Below are 20,344 nucleotides of genomic sequence, written 5' to 3' on the forward strand. Positions count from 1 at the left end.
GAGAGATAAGGGTGTATACCCCAGCGTCATCAGGCATCCTTCCTCTCTTCCTAGCATCCGTCCCCAACATCTCCAGTGAACTATTCATCTCTGAAATATCACCATGGCGCCTTCAGCAGGGCACCTGCTGCTTCCTAAAATATGGAGAGCAGCAAGGTATGTATCCCCTCTTCTGCCCCCATATCGGGCTACAATGGAGCCATTGACTGACGTCCTCCTAGGTTTGCCTACGCAAAGGCCTCCAAGGCTATACGTTCCAAATTACCAGAGCCGACAGAGTATCATTCGGTGCGATACCAACCTGCCTATGCCCGAATCAACTCTCGCCAGCCAATTAGCCGTGCCGCTGCCATCCGTCAAGCCCGCAGTCGCCACTTCTCGACCCGTGCCGCCGGCGCCTTCGCCTCTGCGATTCGATCCGGGCTAGGAGCTGATGCCCCTGCCCGTAACACCTCTCGCATTGCGTCTAACATCAGTCGGCTCAGTAGCCGCGCACCTTTCGCTTCCACTCTTCGTCCCAATCTGACCGGTGGGACCCTTGGTCGGACTGCAGGAGGGTACGCTGTTGGAGCGGGCCGTTTTGGTGGGGCTAGATACTTTTCCCATGGGCCTGCAGCCCCAGCACAAGTTATTCAGAATGTGTCGCAGGGCGTCCGTGCTTTCTTCCTGTCTGGGCAGAAAGTCCGATTCGACGGCATCGATCCCCGCACTGGGGAGAAGCGGTATAAGTCAGTTAGCACGCTGCAAGACCAGGCGGAGCGAAAGATGAATGCCAACCCGCACAGAGCAGCTGGCTCGTACATTGACTTCCAAGTTTCCCCGACCATCACTGCACTCAGTGCTGTTGGTGGTCTCGGCAACCAGGACTGCTCCGCCTTGGGCAACTCTCTGAACTCCGAGGGTCTGATGGATCTGCTTTCTGCCGATTTCGCTCGAGCTTTGAAAGATTTCTCCGCTATCATGAACGACCTCAAGCGTCTTTCATCACTTGGTGATCTTCCGATCTCCCTTCACGACCGGTCGACTATACGAGTACGCTTCCCAGGCTGCGATGCAGAAACTGTAGAGCAGCTGTGCTGTGAGGCTGGAATTCAGCGGGGCCGAGTCGCCCAGGACGAAGACTTCGATATTCGCACTGGCGCTGATTTGGCTCTCTTGTTCCCTTTCGCACCGAGCATTCCCACTTCCTCCGACACTGACTATTACTTCGAAAAAGCCCCGAAGTTGCACTCACAGTATCCAGCGGATCTTGATTGGCAAGGGATGATGACACCAGAAAGCGGGACGCCATCATCGCCAGGTGGCAGCCCGGATTCGGGCAATGCCATCAGTTTCGAGGACAGTGAGCTATTTGGTGCTAATCCGTGGAAATCTTCAACCAAGAGCTACTCGAGTATTAACATCAGTGAGCTTGGAGATCAGCCTTTCTTCCCGGAAATCTCTAGCTCTGGCCAAGTCGAGAGTAACTCTGCATATGAAGGTGTCGAGGGAATTTACAAATTCTTGGCTGAGTGTGATCAAGCCAAGCGTTGACGAACATATGCTTAGATTGGCTCCTGCTTTTGCTCTCGTTCTCTTTCTTCCATTTCCTTTCTTATTTTCCTTTCGTTGATTTCCTTTGGCACATATCCCAGGCTGAGACTGGGACTACATGATGATGATACAGATACCACTCCACTCTTTAACACTTCTTATCGTGTTACATTTCTTTAATTGAATTAAGTCATATTGAAAGTTGCTCGCCCACTCAGAAGAAATCAATGTCACTGCCGGCATCGTACATCCAGGGCCTACCAGCCATCCTTTATGGAAGCGCTTGACTTGGCTCAATCATGATCTTTCACCCTTTCATCGCCCTAGAAACAGGATGTCATGTTAGTTCAGCCTAGACAACCCGATTCAGCCTTTTGAACCACCATGGCCTAAAGCGTCAGTTGGCACACCCTTAATTTCCCTTGCATGGAATAGACTTGTTTCATGTAAAGACAGATCCGGCTGAAGAACACTGCCGCCACGGTGCGGGGTCCGGGGAATGTGAATAATATGCCTTGTCGAAAGCAAATGGCGTTTTGATAGTAATTCCCTTTTGGAGGTTCCATCGCGTATGGTACATGTCTCTAGCGTGTCTGGTGCGGGATCCACTCCATTGCAACGGTTTCTCGAAACTATTCCTCCGTGAATTAGTCGAAATCAATTGTTTTAGTCCACTTCTTCAGTTAACTGGAGTCGAATAGCTTAACCTCTCAACGTGGGGCGAGCCTAATATGGTCCTCCCGCGCCGAGTTTGGGGACGATCGACGATGAATGTCCTGTTTGGGGACGGGGGATCTATTCCGTGCTGATGTCGGGGGTTTGATATTACATTACGTCCCCTCCCCTTGACTATCTAGGCAATTTATAGTGGTTTCAAGGTTGCAGATTACTTTGCTCCCTCTACCCGGACAAGACAGCATTTAGCCAAATATAACCACGTGTAGGGCAGAGCATGCTACTCTCTGCCTCCTCTCCCCTACATATGTCTTGGCAATGTCATCTCATACTCAAACTCCTCGCTATGGTGTGACATTATCCTCGGGTGGCCGGCTTCAATCTCCGCAAGGGTGACGGGACATGCATCTCGCTGAGGTATATAAAGAGATCTAATTCCGGCACGATTGCTACCAGCATCAAAGAGAAACAAGCAACATTCAAACCTATCGTTTCAAGAGGGCCAATATGCGATCTTTCATCCCATTTGTGCCTCTGCTGGCCACTTCCGCAGCGGCAGCTGCAATCTCGAGTACAGCTAGCCCAACTGTGACCGCTGCAGCTGCTGGAAATCCCTTCTCAGGATACCAGCTCTACGTGAATTCGTATTATGCATCTGAAGTCTCAGCCTCGGCCTTGCCATCCATGACGGGGGCTGCTAAAGCCGCTGCCAGTGCAGCCGCTAAGGTTCCGTCCTTTTATTGGCTGTGAGTTCCATTACGTTGGTGTCCTATACACATTACGCAGAGCACTAATATTTCTTTCCAGGGATACTGCAGCCAAGGTGCCAACGATGGGCGAGTTCCTGGCCGATATCAGGGCTCAGAACAAGGCCGGTGCTAGCCCGCCGATTGCTGGTCAATTCGTTGTTTATGACCTGCCTGATCGTGACTGCGCCGCATTGGCGAGTAATGGAGAGTACTCCATTGCCGATGGTGGTGTTGCGAAGTACAAGGCGTACATTGACGCCATCCGCGAGATTCTGGTCGAATACTCTGATATTCAGACTATCCTTGTCGTTGGTCAGTAGACCTGCTGATGGATGACCTTTCCGTGCGAGGCTCGGGGATAGTCGTTGCTGACATTGTTTCTAGAACCCGATAGTCTGGCTAACTTGGTTACCAACATGGCTGTGTCCAAGTGCGCCAACGCACATGACGCATACTTGGAGTGCACTAATTACGCTGTCACCCAGTTGAACTTGGACAATGTTGCTATGTACCTCGACGCCGGTAAGATTAAGCATCTTTCCTCAGTTCAACCATCCATCTTCCAAATATCTAACTATTGACACAGGACATGCTGGATGGCTTGGCTGGCCTGCCAACCTAGGCCCAGCAGCTGAGCTCTACGCCAATGTCTACAACACTGCCAACAAACCCGCCTCTATGCGAGGACTCGCCACTAACGTTGCCAACTACAACGGCTGGTCTCTCTCTACCTGCCCATCATACACCTCCGGAGATCCCAACTGCGATGAGAAGAAATATATCAACGCCCTTGCTCCCCTTCTCAAGACTGCTGGCTGGGACGCCCACTTCATCACCGATACCGGTATGTACTCGGGAACCCTTCGAAACAGCCCCATATCAAGTTCCCAAAGGTCTCACGCTAACTGTTTCTGTTCAGGCCGCAATGGAGTCCAGCCCACTTCGCAGAGCGCCTGGGGTGATTGGTGCAATGTCAAGGGAACTGGCTTCGGTGTACGACCCACTACCGAGACTGGTGACGCTTTGGCCGATGCCTTTGTCTGGGTGAAGCCCGGTGGTGAGAGTGATGGTACTTCGGATTCCAGCGCGGCCCGCTATGATGCCCACTGTGGATATAGCGATGCTCTTCAGCCTGCACCTGAAGCTGGCACTTGGTTCCAGGTAAGAGTGCCCTGATGAAATGTGATTAATTATATGATACTGACGAATTTGCAGGCGTACTTCGCCCAGCTTGTGGAGAATGCGAATCCCTCGCTTTGAATCGGTGGGATTATATGTTCTAGGGCTCGTGGCTAGACAGAATGAAGACAATGTATTGAAATTTGGGTTACTAAGTATCCTTGCAGCGCTCGCGATCCAATGAGTATATATCGAAGATTCGTATTGTGCATCCCAATGTCACGTACAACGTAGAGGTACTCCCGCCGCCTGTATGTTGTCATGCGTGCACGTGCCCCTGCCAAAGGGCGGTCTGATAGAAAGCTGGCAGTAGACTGACCGCCCTGTAGGCGAATGGCATCGATAAGCGGATTGCGGGATATCTTGCCCACTTCCCACTATAACTTGCAACAATCATTAACAGAGTCTCAGATTCTTTCACTTCTGGCATCATCTGTCATTATAAACTCGTCTGAATTACCAACTGTCCAGATTTGGGTGCTTCAAGTGCCGCGCTTGACCCCACCTGGTGAACAATACTCTTGACACAGCCAGAGAGTCCACGTACCGCATCATGGAGGACTTCAATAGTGAGACTGACAGTGACTATACCAGCTATTGGCGAGACTGGGTGAGTTCAATTTCACTTATCATTTGATTTCTCTTGAGATGCGCGCCGCTGTGGCGCAAGACAGGGCCACCGTGGGGGGTCGAGATGGATCACAGCGAGGGGCTGTCGCGCACGCAACCCGAGTGAATATGGCCCGGACCAGGTCCCTCGACATTTCAGCCCGTTGGTCCGACGATGGTCTCGGCGTTCCCGACGATTTGGATAGACAACGATTTTGGGTTGCCTCGCCCCGACATAAGTCCAGACTTGTTTTGATCCTTCAAATTTCTTCCCGCACACCCATCGTCCGTCAAGTTCCATTGGTTTTCTTGTGCTCAATCTCATCATGGACCCTCCTCCTTTCTCTCGCCGGACGCTCCACAGCATCCTAGTCTTCCTGTTCGCGGGATCGGTTGCGTTGATTCAACTCGCGCTTCGGGCCGCGCATGGTAACGAAATGTCTACTGCCTTCTTTTACGTATTCGTGGGCATGAATATCATCGGCGCTTTTATCCGTTTGCTCAACGTTTACGTCCGTCTTGATCTGGACCCGTCGGAGCTTGCCCGTTGGGGGCCGCATGGTCACGATGGTCCCAACGGGCCTCCCGGTCCGGATTCTAACCCCGGTGGACGCGGTTCCCAGCCCGACGGAAATGCATCTCGACCTTCACAGGGTGGCCCTGCGCGTGGAGGGTCCTCGGCGGCCTTCCGTTCCTCTGATTCCGCCCCTCGGTCCAGTTCTGGTCGATACAGAGGGCATGCAGTGTTCCTCATGATCGTGCTAATCGCAATCATGTATCTACAGTTCGTCTCATCCCGCGGTAATGAATACTTCTGCGAAATCGACGAGGACTACCTGACCGATCGCTTTAACCTCACCGGGTTGAACACCGAGGTTTCCTACTACCAGTACGCCCTTGACCTTGTGACTGACGTTTTCGATCTTGATGCCGACGACGATCTGCGCGAGCAAATCGAAAAGTCCGCCCGTCACCTCTATGGCTTGGTTCATGCTCGATACATTGTTACCACTCGTGGTCTTGCCAAAATGGTATGTTGGAACCCTAAACTTGTGTGAATATTGTTCCCTATAGTCAACGTACTAACCTTTATGTAGCTCGAGAAATACAAGAAGAGCGACTTCGGAAAGTGCCCACGCGTGATGTGCGATGGACACGCGCTGCTTCCCCTGGGTGAATCTGATCTCCCGAATGTCAGCACCGTCAAGCTTTACTGTCCAAAGTGCGAAGATATCTACAACCCCAAGTCGTCACGTCACTCGTCCATCGATGGTGCATACTTCGGTACCTCATTCCACTCGATCCTTTTCCAGGTCTACCCTGCCCTTAATCCCGAGAAGAGCAGCCGTCGTTATGAACCCCGGATCTACGGTTTCAAGGTGCACGCCGCAGCTGCACTTGCTCGTTACCAAGATAATCAGCGTGAGGAGCTCAAGTGGCGTCTTGCCGAGGCGGACATCCATCACAAGTTCATCGAGGACAGTGACAGTGATGATGACGCATTCGAATACGACGACGATTATGCTGAAGAGTCAGCCAAACACGACAAGCTCCTCGGTGACGCAGCTTCCACTCGCATGAACGTCGCCAAGTAATCTTGACAGGCATTCCATTTCCTGTCTTTCATTGGCAACATTTCGGCGCAACGAGGGATACTTAGGATGTTTTCACGAATGACGGCGTTGTCTGGCTCGCATGGTTGGTCCATTTGCGATGGGGTTTTCTTTTTCTCCGACTTCGTTTGTACCTAAATTACCAGTCTGGTCCATTCCTAGGGAAAATCAGGACTCAATTGGAACCACATAACTTTGATCCAATTCTTTGCAGGTTTGTATGGATACCAAAAGACAGTAAACTCATAACCAGGAACGCGTATATTATGCCGGGTACCTATTTACAGCCGTCTCCTGTGTCCTTCTCCGCGTCGGAACTACGGGTTCAGTCCCATTTCCTGCAGTTGTTCGAATGCAAATGTTACCGCGCGAGCCAGTTCCTCACCATTCTCCCATGCCTCATCATGAGCACCGCGGATTGACAAGACGCGGAGCCGTCTACCACGGTGTATATCCTCTTGCACAGGTATATGTGCCTCCGTCTTCTCCCAATTGCTCAAAGCCTCCTTCATGGCCTCCACCTGAGACCCGTCCACCAACTCATCGTCCTTGGAATGCGCCAGAACAGCCAACCTTCCAGACTTCCAGCCGCCTTCCACTCCACGAGACCCAGTCACCTGGGCCGGCGATACACCATCCCAGAGCATCTCATCCGCCCCGAAAGCCCCCTCAATAAACTCCTGGTAAGCCGAGATGTCAGCATGCGTATCTCGCAGCCGTCGCAGATCGTAGATACCCGCCACACCGACAATGGCAATGGGTTGCGCCGTCAATGTAGGTGGCAGGGGACCTGGAGAGCCAGATCCAGTGGAAGTCTCTTCACGATGACCTGAGACCGCGCCCATTACAGCTTGGAAGGCCAACGTTGCGCCGCAACTGTGGCCAACTAGGATATATCGCCCACCGAACCCGTATGTATTCTGCAGGAATGCGAGCGCTGCCTCCACGTCGTCGATGTGGCCAGGGTGTTTCGCATCTTGGAAGTCCTTCGGGTCGGTATTTATTTGGTCTTGCGGGTGATTTGGGTGTGCGCTAAGACGGTATGAGATCGAGGCGAATCCGGCAATAGGTAGGCCTTTCTCGCGGAGTATGGATTCCGTGGCTTTGAAGGATGTCGATGTAACCGCCGGATCCCGCCATGCACCACCGTGGATGAAGCTAGATCAGTGCATCACACGTTAGTTATTGCTTCCGGGGTAAGGATCGTGCCTGGGACTCGCGTACATCACCCAGTAACCATCTTTGCATGGATCTAAGGTTGTGACGGCGATGCTTTGGAGATTATGGACCGAGCCATAGACTACAGTCTGGGTATTTGAGTGATCCGACATGGTGCCTGGCGGAGTTCTACCTTGATTTATGGGGAAGTGGGACATATCGATAGATTACGGGCTTGGAAGGAGCATCGTGCAGAAGCTGTTACATACACCCATTCGACTGTCTGACATTGTAGGTAGACTCTGGCTTTGGATCTTCCAGTGTCCCCATGTCCTCTGGTTATTTTCTCTGTGCCTCCCGTCTGCTGTCTTGTTTTAGACCAAAATATAGCACGAGGAATCTCTGGTCGAATAAAAATTCTCCGATGAAGTCCATGGGGACGTAATATTACTGTATTGCCCCTCCATATACGTAGTGAAGGGCTGTAATATATTACCTTACGTTCTGGTCACAGGCTAAACCCAATCGGGAATAAATTGTCCCTTTCACACAAACCCTCCAAGTCCACCGTCTCGACCTTAACAACCGCCCAACTGTTGCAATCTTTCACAATGGCCGAGTAAGTGATGACCTTTTTTGATCTGTGACGACATGATGCTGACCGACTCGCAGAACTCCAGCTCCCCTCGCGGCCGTGCAGGTCGAGGCCTTGGTATGGTCTCCCCGACGAAAATCTCCCCCAGCCCTCGCCAGCCAGAAATACTGACGTCGGATGTTCCAGGTGGTCATGAAAATCATCAAGCACTGCTCCCAGACCTTCCCTACCACCGCCACCGGTGGCATCGTCGGTATGGATGTCGATGGCACCCTCGAGATCACCAACACTTTCCCATTCCCCGTCGTCGAAGTCCCCGCTGAGTCGCACTTTGAGAACGCCGCTCCCAACCCGGCCGCTGCCGCTCCTCGCGCCAAGGCAAATGCCGCGTACTCTGCAGAGATGATCCGCATGCTGCGCGAGGTCAACACTGATGCCAACAGCGTCGGATGGTACACCAGCGCCAACATGGGCAACTTCGTCAACATGAACGTGATCGAGAACCAGTTTTACTACCAGAGCCAGTTGAACGAGCGCACAGTCGCCCTCGTTCACGATGTCAGCCGCAGCGCCCAGGGCAGCCTCAGCCTCCGGGCGTTCCGCTTGTCCTCCAAGTTCATGACTGCGTTCAAGGAGAACAAGTTCACTTCCGAGGAGTACGTGCAATGACCTGGGAAATTCGCAAAATCATATCGTGAAAACTAACAAGAATATCAGCCTCCAAAAGTCCAATCTGCGCCACCCCGACATCTTCGAGGAACTGCCCGTCAAGCTCCACAACTCCCACCTGATCACCTCTTTCATCCACCAGCTGCAGACCCCGACTTCCTCAGCTTCCACTGAGCTCCCCTCCTCCCTGGCTGCCCTCGAGTCCAGCCCCTTCACCAAAACCTCCACCCTCACCCCCAACCTCGACAACCTGTCCCTCAGCATCGATCCCTTCCTGGAGAAGAACTGCGATCTCCTTCTGGACAGCATCGAGACCCACAACACCGAGGTCAACAACTACCAATACTACCAGCGTGTGCTCGGCCGCGAGCAGCAGAAGATCAACGCCTGGAAGGCGAAGCGCGCACAAGAGAACGCCACCCGTGCCACTCTCAACCAGCCCCTCCTCCCCGAGGACGAGTGGCAGCGTCTGTTCAAGCTCCCCGCCGAGCCCAGCCGTCTGGAGAGCATGCTCAACACTCGCCAGGTGGACCAGTACGCGCGCCAGGTCGACAGCTTCGTCTCGTCCAGCACAGGCAAGATGTTTGCCATCAAGGGCAACCTGCTGCCCAACGAGACCTCGAACTAAACGTTGATGATTGCGAAGGGGAGACACGACGCTTCTGGTATTGCATGACCTTTTTACGGCGTAGGGAGGGAAAATGTTCTCTATTTTGGATGTTAATATGACTTCCTGTTTCTTTTTTCTTCTATGAGCGGAGCTGAGTCTCGGGGCATTAGACTCCTGCGTTGTATCGACTTGTATTCGATCATAGAAGGAAATCTTTATTTTGTTTAGAATATAACAATCACATTGAACAGGTCAAATTCTCATGTATGGCTTTTTTTTTACAATAGGATAATCTACGGATGGAACAAATTGGTCTTACAAATGTAAGGTTAGATTGATCTATGAAATCAGGTATCTATGGATGCATCTACATGCATCATCACTACCATGTGGCTGGACGACTGAAGGGATCGCGAGCCTCCAGGGGAAGTGCACCCTCAAGTCTATCGGCGACCCTATAGCCATCGAACTCATCAGCGTCTGCCAACAGAGTGGCAATCGCGGGCTGCCAAAGATGCTGAAGGGTACAGCAGATCTGGTGGAAAACAAGGTCACCGACGACACGCGAAGCCTCAAGGCAGCCAGGTGTCAGCCGAGCAAGCTCTCGAAGCCCTTCAACCACAAACAGACGGTTAGCCGGGTTAGCTCGGAGCTTCAAGATCTGGGTCTCTAGAACGAGAAGGAAGTGGGTGCGGTCCGTAACGTAAACGCTGTCACGAGCAGGGATAGTCATAGTGAAGGTGGGATGGATGATAGATGGGGGTAATAGAAGGTTAGTATGGATCTGTGGGATCTGTGGAATCTGTGGAATCTGTGTGAGCTGTGAGTATTGTTCGAGGCACTGTTGGTTGGTGAGAATATATCGAGGTGGGATCGGGGCTATTTATGTAGTTCGAGTAGCCGACTCGAATACTCGATGGAGCACAGCTTGGAAGTTGAGAACAATAGAAGCACCAAAGATCCTTTGTTATATCTTGTCTTCTTAGTTTGCGGATCAATCCGAGTACAAAGGCATTGTAGTCTGCAAAGGAGAGAAGGGATCGGACAAAGCAAAGAGATATTGACTTTGGCAACTAGGAACGTTACAGGTATTGAGGAATTGGATCTCATCGAGGATCCTACTAGCATAAGATGTAACAAAGACGCTATCAAATAGATGAGCAAGGCTATCGAAATTTAGAAAGACAGTAAGATGCTGCTTGGTCTCATGTCGCTTGAGGTGGTACTAATATAGTTAGCGTGTACGTGATTCAACAACTAACGGTTAGCAGTTAAATGTATATACCTAAGGAGAGTACTAAAAAGACCACTAAAAAGACATTTAAGAAGACTACCGGAAAAGACCACCAGGAAACCATTGACACGACTACGGCCGGATAAGCGGCCGACTATATATACTTATACAATGTATGTACATGTAGTTGAACAAGAAAAGGGGTTTCGGCCTGTTGAATGTGCCACTTTTCGTCCTTGACTAGAGACTAGTTGATGAGTATGTACTCTGTTCCTTTACCTAATCGTATATCTCGGTTACCATGCTTCTTCCTCTGTGAGCTTCAGTGGAAGGTGAAGCAACCGCTGACCAAATTTCGTAGGCGAAGGAAGTCGGCCTGCTCGAATGTTGATCTGCAAAGATTGGTGGAGCAGCTTGGGCTCTGCCAATCCTGCATCACGTTCCTTTCGTAAAGCCACAAACTCTTCTTCGCTAATACCGTCTTTGAAATGCTTATTCAGCTTCTTGTGATCCTGGACACTCACCCAAGGCACGGGGTCACTCCGTCCTGCGGCGGATAATCATGACCCGTCCAGATCTTGACGTGGTCGGAGAGGCTCAGAAGCTTGCGGCCTGATCGAAAGAGGTCATTGGCATTGCCACCGGGGAAGTCACAGCGTGCAGTGCCAATGTCCACATGGAAGAGGGAATCACCGCAGAATAGGTTATCTGGAAGAGACTTGTAAGTAACTGTGTGATAAGGTCATTATTACTGGTGTATAATTACCTCCAATCTTGTAACCCAGATGATCCGGGGTGTGCCCAGGTAGATGGATAGCCTGTCCTTTCAGGTTCCCAATAGCGAAGGTCTCATCATCGTCAAAAAGCTTGTCAAAAATGCCTTTATATTCCTCTTCTGGGACACCATATCTTTCAGCAAACAATTTTTGCACTTGTTCAATGCGCTTGCCAATGCAGATGGGCGGCTTATGGTCTTGATTCTGAGCAAGGCGTTTCTGAAGGTAAGATGCTGCAGTCAAATGATCTGCATGAGCGTGGGTTTCGAGAATCTTGTCAATCTTATAGCCCTTTTCCTTGATAAGGAAGAGTAGGGAATCGGCTGCGTGAGTGGCCACAACCTGAGTGGCGGGATCATAGTTCAAGACTGGGTCGATGATGACAGCCGTTGATGTCGACGGATCGGCGATGAGATACTGCCATGTTCCAGATGTAGGTTCGAAGACATCGTGGATCACAGGCTCTGACGACATAGTGGATGTAGTGCTATATGTAGCTCGACGTGGGATTATATGCCTCGTAGGGATGGAGCTTGAACGTGGCGAGAATGGTTGGTTCCAGCTATGACCTGGTTGTTCTTTTTGTGATAGACGAATCGTCCTCTTGATTGAAGCGACGTTTCTTGAAGAATTTGAAGTATAAGATACACCTGTCCGTGTCGCTTGTTGAATGTGACGCAATTGACTGAGGTCGGCCAGTGGAGTTCGAATTGGCTTGCTAGACAATCTGAAAAGATCTGATGACCATTGCCGGCTGACGATTGATGGTTGCTGCCGAAAACTGATCATGATATACAAAATTTGAGGGACAAAAGTTGGTAAGGAATATAGGGTAGGAGCTCTGGCCATACTTCAAAGACATCGGTCGGCGACTCGGCGAGCATCTAGGTCGGCGATTGAAAACGCCTCCGGAGTCATTACGACACCGTCCATGGATATGTCCCGCGATTTCTTGCCACTGTCAAATTCTCCAGGAACCTCTGTTGTTGCGAGGTACATTGTTTTGGGTCCCGTTGCTAAGGCCTTAACCCCATAGTAATGACAAGGTGCGAAGGGGCATAAACGGCCAAAGGTCAAATGCCTGATTTTTCAGGCTTAATAGCTAAATGCCTGATTTCTGCTTGATTTTAGACTGGCAGAAAAATTAAGATACCTAAATAACTATAACAGACTCTTAACTAATAAGCAAGATATAGCCCTAGGTAGAGCCGAAATATTAAGCTAAACCTATATACGTAGATATACCGCCCTCTAAATTCTGCCGGTTCTGCCAGACTAAAACCCCTAAAAAGTTAGTGTATAGGCACGTGATCTAGCTCTAAAGGTTAGTAGTTAAAGGTATATACCTAAAGAGACTACTAGAAAAGACCACTAAAAAGACATGAAAAGACTATCGGAGTATGCTACCTAAAAAGTCCACCAAGAAGAGACTACGGCCGTATAAGTGGCCGACTATTTATTCTTATAGCAGTATATTTAAAAGGGAGGCGGTATATAAGGCGGTACATCTAGGTATAAGGTCGGAGGTCCCACTATATAATAATACTATGTACAACATACAGAGCGGTGTTAAAAGCGGTCTAAAATCGGGCATAAACCAGGCATTTAAGACATCAAGCCTGAAGATTGACCTTTTGGCCGTTATCCCCCTTCGTAGACAAGGTGAATCAGGGCCACACATCAACATCATCATGCACAACCACGATGCTTTGACCAATCCCTAAAGCGAGAGGTCCTTTGAATTAGAAGCGAAGCATTGGAAAATATTCGAAGTAAACATGGAACATCCAAGTACTTTCAGTCCCTTTCCCTGAACCCCGAACGTATTCGGCGAAGAAAGCCCGACTCCCCGATATCGGAACGAGTTAATCCGAAATCACGACATCATAAGATCAGCTCTTTTTGGCTGCTTCGGGGCCTTTTTTGTCATATTTTTGCATTATACCCAAACATGTTTCAGCGTCGCACAGTAGTTGCTGCCAAGCGCTCAGTTGCTCAATGGAGGAGCCTCGCAACTGCATCTCCCGTGAGCTCTGCACGAAACCACAAGATTGTAGTGGTCGGCGGTGGTACTGCTGGTCTCTCCATCAGCCACCAGCTGCTGCACTCTGGCAAATTTGCGCAAGATGACATTGCTGTGGTTGATCCAGCCGCGTGGCATAACTACCAACCTGGCTGGACACTGGTTGGCGGTGGCCTCAAGGACAAGCAGGAGCTGCGCAAGCCATTGAACAGCTTGATTGATCCTAAATTCAAGTTCTATAACGAGGGTGTTGGCGCCTTTGCCCCCACAGAAAATGCGCTTACCCTCGAGAATGGCGACAAGATCAACTACGAGCATCTGGTTGTTGTGCCCGGTATTAACCTCAACTTTGGCGCCATCAAGGGTCTCTCTGAGGCTCTGGCAGACCGGAACTCAACGGTGTCAACAATCTACAGCTACGACACATGCGACAAGGCTTTCCGCAACATTGAAAATTTCCGCGGAGGCAATGCCATTTTCACTCAGCCAGCCGGTGTGATCAAGTGTGCGGGCGCACCGCAGAAGATCATGTGGCTTGCGTTGGATCATTGGAAACGAGCTGGCCTTTACAACCCTACCAGCCCCTCCGAGTCACCCGTCAAGATCAGCTTTGCCACCGGTCTCCCAATGATGTTCGGTGTCCCCAAGTACAGCGCCGTCCTCGAGCAGATGCGGAAAGACCGCGGTGTTGAGGGATTGTTCCAGCACGATCTCCTTGCCATTGATGGCAAGGCCGCCCTTTTTGCCTCTCCCGAAGGAGAGGTCACCAAACAATTCGACCTGTTGCACGTCACCCCTAAGATGGGTGCTCATGCTTTCGTCAAGAACAGTGCTCTGGCCAACGAGGCCGGATACGTCGATGTGGACGACAACACCACCCGCCACAAGAAATTCCCCAATGTCTGGTCTGCTGGTGATGCTTCCAGTTTGCCCACATCCAAGACCGCCGCGGCAGTCACCTCTGAGGCACCAGTTCTCGTTCGCAACCTCTTGCAGAGCATGGAGGGCAAGGCACTGGATGCTTCTTACGATGGATACACCTCTTGCCCGCTCCTGACCGAGTATGGCAAGGTCCTTCTTGCTGAGTTTAAGTACGCCGGAGTACCCAAGGAGACATTTGGTGACTGGTTTGGTATTGACCAGGCCGAGCCCCGTCGTTCGTTCTACCACTTGAAGAAGGACTTCTTCCCTTGGGTGTACTTCAACTACATGATCAAGGGTAACTGGGCTGGACCGAAGGGCTGGCAATAGAGGAACCTGTGGAGGCTATGTATATTATCCCTGTGTTGCGATATGATGGTAGTACCCCAAGGTGCTTTAATGATTAGGGGTTAGCAATAGAAATACAAATATCCTCTAATAAAACATACAGACAGGTTCAAGTGTGCTTAAGTCATACAAAGTTCCACCAGGTCATGTAGGAGGACGTCCAGGGGTTCAGGCACCTTCTGCTACAGACACGTGACTACCGTGTGGGTGACGTCATCGGCACATCATATCAGCGATAATCGATAAGCGTCTACTGAATCAGGTGGAATTGTTCAATGACATTCTCTGTCGATATTTAAATATTTACGATGGCTCTTTCCCAGAAATCTGGGCTCTTTAGTTCTTTATCTTCTCCATGTACAACACTCCTTCCGATATTTGGGTTGTGGGTCTCTCTAATCCGACTGAGCGCATCCTTAAATTTGACAAATTTGACGGCATACATCAATGGCTAACTAGAATATACTCCTTAATAGGCAGGCGCATTTGCTGCAGTTGCAGTCGATTTCATCGTCTACCCATTCGACACACTCAAGACCCGTGTCCAGTCCCCAGACTATGCGAAGGTCTTCAAAGATGCGCGCACAGGAGCGGTGCGGCGCAATCTACTCTTCCGAGGATTGTACCAAGGCGTCTGGAGTGTGGTTTTCTCGACTATTCCAGCTTGTATGTTTTGACTCTTATTAATAAATAGGGGACAAGAAACATCACAGCTGACGATTCTATCTACGTCGATCTAGCCGGCGCATTCTTCACCACATACGAAGCCGTGAAGAGCATTATGTACAATTCCTCAGCAGAAGCTCCCACGAGCATTAAAGATGGCAAGAGGGTCTTCCCGGATGGCTCTCTGAATAGTCTTCGCTTGCCTTTCACACATTCCCTTCCGACTCCAGTTATGCATGGAATTGCCTCTTCAACCGGGGAGATGGTATCATGTCTCATGCTCACGCCGGCAGAGGTACTAAAGCAAAATGCGCAGATGATCCAAGGTTTCCAAACAAACACATCTGCCATGCGACAAGTACTTTTGCGATTTCGACGTCATCCTTGGCGTCTATGGAGTGGATATACGGCACTGGTTGGTCGGAACCTCCCAACCACAGCTTTGCAATTTCCGCTCTTTGAGTATGTGCGATCACACCTGATTAACCGGCGGAGACAACGGAAAGCGAATCGCAGCCACACCGGCCGACCGCCATCGGAACAGTCAGATCAACTAGTCGAACGGGCCGGCTTGACGGGTATAGCTGCGGCAATTTCGGGGACGGTTGCGGCAACAGTGACTACCCCAATTGACGTGATCAAGACCCGCGTCATGCTTTCGGCAAGTGATGCTGGTGCTAGTTCCCAAAATCAAAGTACTCGGGCTGGTTCTCGTGGCAGTGGGGCAGTATCTTCGGAGACACGAACAAAGACCAAATCTCTTATATCTGTTGGTCGTGATATTATACGATATGAGGGCATCCGTGGCTTGTTTAAGGGCGGATTAATACGGGCTGGTTGGACGGCAATTGCATTGGGTCTGTACCTCAGTCTTTATGAAGGAGGCCGCTTTTATCTGGAGAATCGACGGAAGGAGCGGGACCTTGTCAATGGAAAGCTTGGAAGGCCAACTGATGAAGGTGTTGAAGGGCTCTAGTGACAAGGGACTACGTGTTCTTACAGCCTTTCATCATGCTGCCGTCGCTGTCAGTGGAAAGATTCATGAATGCTTGACTCGCAAATTTCCATCATCAACACTGGCAATCCAGGCTTGAGAAAAAGATACGTTTGCTTTCTTAGGTCTGTGCTGTGTTACTTTGACTCCATTTTGGAGACAAAAGTGACTGACTGGCAATTAACAAAGAAACCCCCACTTTATGAAGGCCATTGTATTTTAGTCTCTCGAAGCCGTCTTTGAATAAAGGACAAAGGCCAAAGGCCAAAGAAGAACAAAGGGTGCCTTTGAATTCAGATGTAATACCGTGACTGGAACTTCAACTATATATTGATACTCCCATGCCGCCAGTAACTGCAGACCAATACACTAGTCTATTTCGATTCCTCTATCCGATCCATTCAAGCGAATACAGGATTCAACCATGCCAAAGCCATCTAGACTCCAGGGTCTGAATATCCCTGTTAACACTGACGAAAACTGGGATGCAGATGACGAGGACTGTGGTTCTGACACCACGTTTGATTCCTTTGACTCTGTGCCGCTGTCGCTGGCACTAGGATTAAAAAATGACGACAAAGGCCCATTCGAGAAATCCTTATTCCATTTCAGCGTCCACCGCGAAGAGTCTAACTTACTAGGCGCACCGGGTAAGTCTGATGGCTGGATTAGCATCTCTCATTTTCTCTGGACCATGTGTGCTACACTCGCGGATGCAGGCACTGATCTGGAGTGGACAGCGACATTCGAACAATGGCGACCCCAGTGGAACGAAATCCAGATGCAGGTGAAGAGGTTCGGATATACTCAGTTTTCTTCTGAGATCGCTCCTGCGCCAGTTGATCTTGCTTTGGTCCGATTCTTCGGATTCGGAGTTGACGAGGAACACAGAGAGTTTGAGATTGAACAGGAGGGTCCGGGTAGTGGCGCTGATTGTCAGGATATTTGGACTCTCTGGCGATACATCATTGAGACTCCTGCGAATCAGATTAGAGAGTTCCGTGTTTGTCTCAGGGATACTGCGAGACTTGTTGGCCCTCAGTGAGACTGAGACGAGCTCAGCATTTGCATATATGAGGGATGATCTTTGCTGTTGAGTCGGACTCGTTTTGAGTCTGTTTGTTTTTAACCAGATATACATATTTTTGCCGTCCTCAGCTTCATAGCCTACAGAGAATCTAGTTCCATATGTCATATTCTATTTTACAAACTATACGACGTAGCCCTTAAATGCCAGAACTAGCTAGGTTTGGAGTAGGCTATATGATGTGTAAAAAAACTCTAGTGATTAGAGACTGGGTCTGCACAAGCCATATGTAGAGAAACGCGTAGACATCATCTATGGCATTATCAACTTCCAGTGTCAAGTGTTGGAAGAAACACATAGAGGTATATTATCAGATAAAGACGGTGTATGAAGGCCCCCAAACTCAGCTTAGGTTACAGACCCCAATGGAGAGACCAACCAGTGTCTTCACTCATTCTGTGATTCTTGGTCTCCTAGCTTGGGTCTCATAACTGGGAATCCCAACTCTTCCCTCTTAGCCACAGCGCCATCGGGACAATGTGAAAGGTCAAGTTCCTTTATTAGAATCCCATCAGCCAAGACCCTTAATGTCCCCACATTCTCATATATCATGCTTCCATATATAATTCCATAGGAATCCAAGGCGAGAATCCTACAAATCCAGTTGCAAATCCATCGAGCCATCCATTCGGGCCGAGGTTTGTATCCTTCAAGTTTGCCATGACCGATAAGCTGTCTGTTATAGTCCCTCCAGTCAAATTCCTCCGGTGGGAATGGAAATGCTTCCTCGGCAGAGGTGAAATCCAGCTCGAGAACCCGGACTGAAATATTTTTGTTTTCGTATCCGTTATTATCCCGGCCCTTCTTCTCGCCGACGGGACCATACGTTAGGAATCTTTGCAGGATTTGATGAAAGGCAAAATGGATTCCATTACGTCCGCCATCTCCCATTTGCCTTCGCGCGGCTTTGTTGGTGATGATATGTCCGAAAAGTCGCACCTCCGCGCGCAAATGGTTTACACGGTGCGAGAGGCGGGGAACGGTGATCCAAGTTGGGAACAGATAGATATCGTTAAGAACAGATATGTCGAGGACGTAGTCTGTTTCCATGTGACTGAGGACCGATTTGGTCTCCGCGGAGATTTGCCGATTTGTCAAGAGAAGTGGTAAACAGTTGGTTGGGCAATGGTTGTGGCTTTCTTCGTAGTCCACTCCGCATCCACCTAGCTGCCACCTCTTGGCTATAGGTTTGAAATCTTCGATATAGACCCGGTTTGATGTTGAGGGGGTTGGTGGTGACTCTCGTCGATGTTGGAGAGTGTGCCGGATAATAACCAGACGCAGTTCGGTGGGTAAATTCATGAAAGATGCCATACTCAACTTCGTTTCGAAAATAAAATTTTTAGAATAGAATACTGATATGAGATGTGATGAAGTGAAGTTGAGTTTCTCACACGTGTGTGTGATCTGCATCCTAAGGCTGTTTCATCAAAACAGCCCCCTCACGGCGCTAAAGCTCCAATGACTCAGAAAGCGAGATAAGAGTCATAAACGGCTGTACTCGCAAACTACCGTGCAATTCATTGCAATTCATCATGTGATACCTAGATAGTCTCAATTTACCCTCCAAAGGTAGCTCTCCACAAATATGTGGAAACATTGAAGGTAGGGGTGTATAGGAGGTATAAAATACGGTATTATACGAAAAATGGTCATTTTCAGATTCAAAAAAGTGTATTCATTGGTAAGGGATTATTTACGTGTCTTGACGTACAAGCAGTACTATATATTCTCACGTAGCCTATTGAATAGCGTAGCTCTAGAGTAGGCTGTTTAAAGCTCAAGTAAAACTCCAATTGGTTCTTCATGTAGACACTGGGTCTACACAAGCCAAATATATAGCTGCACATAGATCATATCTACCGCATTATGTATCAAGTTTGGAACAGTGTGAAATGAGCAAAGAAACGCACAAGAGAATATTATCAGATAACTATTGAGATGTACAGCTCAGTTTATACAAACCCCGATGGAGGAGGAGTCCGCACACAGCGTTTTTTGATTCTTCATCTCATAACTGGGAATCCTAACACGCAATCAGTACGTCACGAAGTGACGATTTTTAAACACAGACAGTTGTCTTCTCGTTCTCAATATGACAAGTTATCCATAGACCAGATTGACTCTTCGTGGTCTACTCGTCTTTACATCGTGTTTGTATCCAAACACAAAACCTAGTCTCCTGCCTCACGTTCAATATCATCTTCCGCCTTGGAGACTCGAAGATGTCGCAATCTCAAGAGATGCTCCTCCGGCTGTTTCATACCTTTTGGAAGAACGTGCCAAAATACTCCGCCATTCTTCGTTGGATGAGCGCATCTTACGGAAGATCTACCAACATCTCTCACTAGTCGATCAAGTTTGTCTATCCCTCAGCTGCAAAGAGCTCTACGGCCTATTCGGGACGATAGTGAAGCATAAGGATCTTGAATTTCCACGACTCTTGCGTATCAGGAATCCAATACTATGCGTGAATGGTCAGGACGTGCCGCGAAATCAATTCCTTCTTCGACTCGAAAATCGCCGCTGGGCCTATTGTGCAAAGTGCTTGAAACTCCACCCACGGAAAGAATTTACGAGACATTTACTGAGACAATCAGCTCTGGAGAGATCCTGCACATACTACGCTGGTATCGCTGACCTATGTCCCTGTATTTCTCTTACGATTCGAGATCGAGACCAGCTTGTCAAGATCCTCAAACCACCCGCAAAGCCAGCCAAAACCATATATGGCCCTTTCGAGTATCATCTTGACCTTAGAGGACAACCCAGTCTCGGCCACGCCTGTGTATATAGCACTAAGTCCGGCTACGTTGTGCGAGTTTCTCTGGTTCTATATCTCAAGGAAACTGTCCAGTTATGTGCAGTGGCTCGGCATACTATATTGTTCTCTTTCTCCGACGCT

The 20,344-nt window shown here is 49.5% G+C and overlaps 11 protein-coding genes across 11 annotated transcripts; 7 read left to right on the top strand and 4 right to left on the bottom strand.

Moving 5' to 3' along the window:
* Positions 1 to 103: 103 nt before the first annotated feature.
* Positions 104 to 1,533, top strand: N7519_000411 (uncharacterized protein; the record flags this gene model as incomplete). The annotated part of the gene is made up of 2 exons (XM_057287190.1): positions 104 to 156; positions 222 to 1,533. 2 exons carry the CDS (start codon positions 104 to 106, stop codon positions 1,531 to 1,533), a joined length of 1,365 nt encoding a protein of 454 aa, XP_057153273.1.
* Positions 1,534 to 2,715: 1,182 nt separating this feature from the next.
* Positions 2,716 to 4,217, top strand: cbhC (putative cellobiohydrolase; the record flags this gene model as incomplete). The annotated part of the gene is made up of 6 exons (XM_057287191.1): positions 2,716 to 2,954; positions 3,016 to 3,269; positions 3,342 to 3,479; positions 3,544 to 3,801; positions 3,877 to 4,118; positions 4,173 to 4,217. The coding sequence occupies 6 exons, from the start codon at positions 2,716 to 2,718 to the stop codon at positions 4,215 to 4,217; spliced, it is 1,176 nt and encodes a 391-aa protein (XP_057153274.1).
* An 854-nt stretch (positions 4,218 to 5,071) lies between these two features.
* Positions 5,072 to 6,340, top strand: N7519_000413 (Casein kinase II regulatory subunit alpha-helical; the record flags this gene model as incomplete). The annotated part of the gene is made up of 2 exons (XM_057287192.1): positions 5,072 to 5,776; positions 5,843 to 6,340. 2 exons carry the CDS (start codon positions 5,072 to 5,074, stop codon positions 6,338 to 6,340), a joined length of 1,203 nt encoding a protein of 400 aa, XP_057153275.1.
* Positions 6,341 to 6,675: 335 nt separating this feature from the next.
* Positions 6,676 to 7,689, bottom strand: N7519_000414 (arylformamidase; the record flags this gene model as incomplete). The annotated part of the gene is made up of 2 exons (XM_057287193.1): positions 6,676 to 7,516; positions 7,583 to 7,689. The coding sequence occupies 2 exons, from the start codon at positions 7,687 to 7,689 to the stop codon at positions 6,676 to 6,678; spliced, it is 948 nt and encodes a 315-aa protein (XP_057153276.1).
* A 438-nt stretch (positions 7,690 to 8,127) lies between these two features.
* On the top strand, positions 8,128 to 9,408 carry N7519_000415 (putative eukaryotic translation initiation factor 3 subunit EifCh; the record flags this gene model as incomplete). Its single annotated transcript, XM_057287194.1, has 4 exons — positions 8,128 to 8,135; positions 8,189 to 8,228; positions 8,298 to 8,767; positions 8,829 to 9,408. The coding sequence occupies 4 exons, from the start codon at positions 8,128 to 8,130 to the stop codon at positions 9,406 to 9,408; spliced, it is 1,098 nt and encodes a 365-aa protein (XP_057153277.1).
* A 364-nt stretch (positions 9,409 to 9,772) lies between these two features.
* Positions 9,773 to 10,123, bottom strand: N7519_000416 (uncharacterized protein; the record flags this gene model as incomplete). The annotated part of the gene is made up of 1 exon (XM_057287195.1): positions 9,773 to 10,123. The coding sequence occupies one exon, from the start codon at positions 10,121 to 10,123 to the stop codon at positions 9,773 to 9,775; it is 351 nt and encodes a 116-aa protein (XP_057153278.1).
* Positions 10,124 to 10,920: 797 nt separating this feature from the next.
* Positions 10,921 to 11,874, bottom strand: N7519_000417 (MBL fold metallo-hydrolase; the record flags this gene model as incomplete). The annotated part of the gene is made up of 3 exons (XM_057287196.1): positions 10,921 to 11,095; positions 11,149 to 11,332; positions 11,391 to 11,874. 3 exons carry the CDS (start codon positions 11,872 to 11,874, stop codon positions 10,921 to 10,923), a joined length of 843 nt encoding a protein of 280 aa, XP_057153279.1.
* A 1,477-nt stretch (positions 11,875 to 13,351) lies between these two features.
* N7519_000418 (NAD(P)/FAD-dependent oxidoreductase) lies at positions 13,352 to 14,674 on the top strand (the record flags this gene model as incomplete). Its single annotated transcript, XM_057287197.1, has 1 exon — positions 13,352 to 14,674. One exon carries the CDS (start codon positions 13,352 to 13,354, stop codon positions 14,672 to 14,674), a length of 1,323 nt encoding a protein of 440 aa, XP_057153280.1.
* Positions 14,675 to 15,047: 373 nt separating this feature from the next.
* N7519_000419 (putative mitochondrial carrier protein) lies at positions 15,048 to 16,334 on the top strand (the record flags this gene model as incomplete). Its single annotated transcript, XM_057287198.1, has 3 exons — positions 15,048 to 15,077; positions 15,169 to 15,358; positions 15,433 to 16,334. The coding sequence occupies 3 exons, from the start codon at positions 15,048 to 15,050 to the stop codon at positions 16,332 to 16,334; spliced, it is 1,122 nt and encodes a 373-aa protein (XP_057153281.1).
* Positions 16,335 to 16,776: 442 nt separating this feature from the next.
* N7519_000420 (uncharacterized protein) lies at positions 16,777 to 17,397 on the top strand (the record flags this gene model as incomplete). The annotated part of the gene is made up of 1 exon (XM_057287199.1): positions 16,777 to 17,397. The coding sequence occupies one exon, from the start codon at positions 16,777 to 16,779 to the stop codon at positions 17,395 to 17,397; it is 621 nt and encodes a 206-aa protein (XP_057153282.1).
* Positions 17,398 to 17,826: 429 nt separating this feature from the next.
* Positions 17,827 to 18,753, bottom strand: N7519_000421 (uncharacterized protein; the record flags this gene model as incomplete). The annotated part of the gene is made up of 1 exon (XM_057287200.1): positions 17,827 to 18,753. One exon carries the CDS (start codon positions 18,751 to 18,753, stop codon positions 17,827 to 17,829), a length of 927 nt encoding a protein of 308 aa, XP_057153283.1.
* Between the last annotated feature and the right edge of the window lie 1,591 nt (positions 18,754 to 20,344).

The sequence above is a fragment of the Penicillium mononematosum genome (assembly GCF_028829835.1).
Source record: "Penicillium mononematosum strain IBT 11891 chromosome Unknown utg000001l:1.0-4488741.0:1.0-4491989.0, whole genome shotgun sequence".
NCBI lineage: Eukaryota > Fungi > Ascomycota > Eurotiomycetes > Eurotiales > Aspergillaceae > Penicillium > Penicillium mononematosum.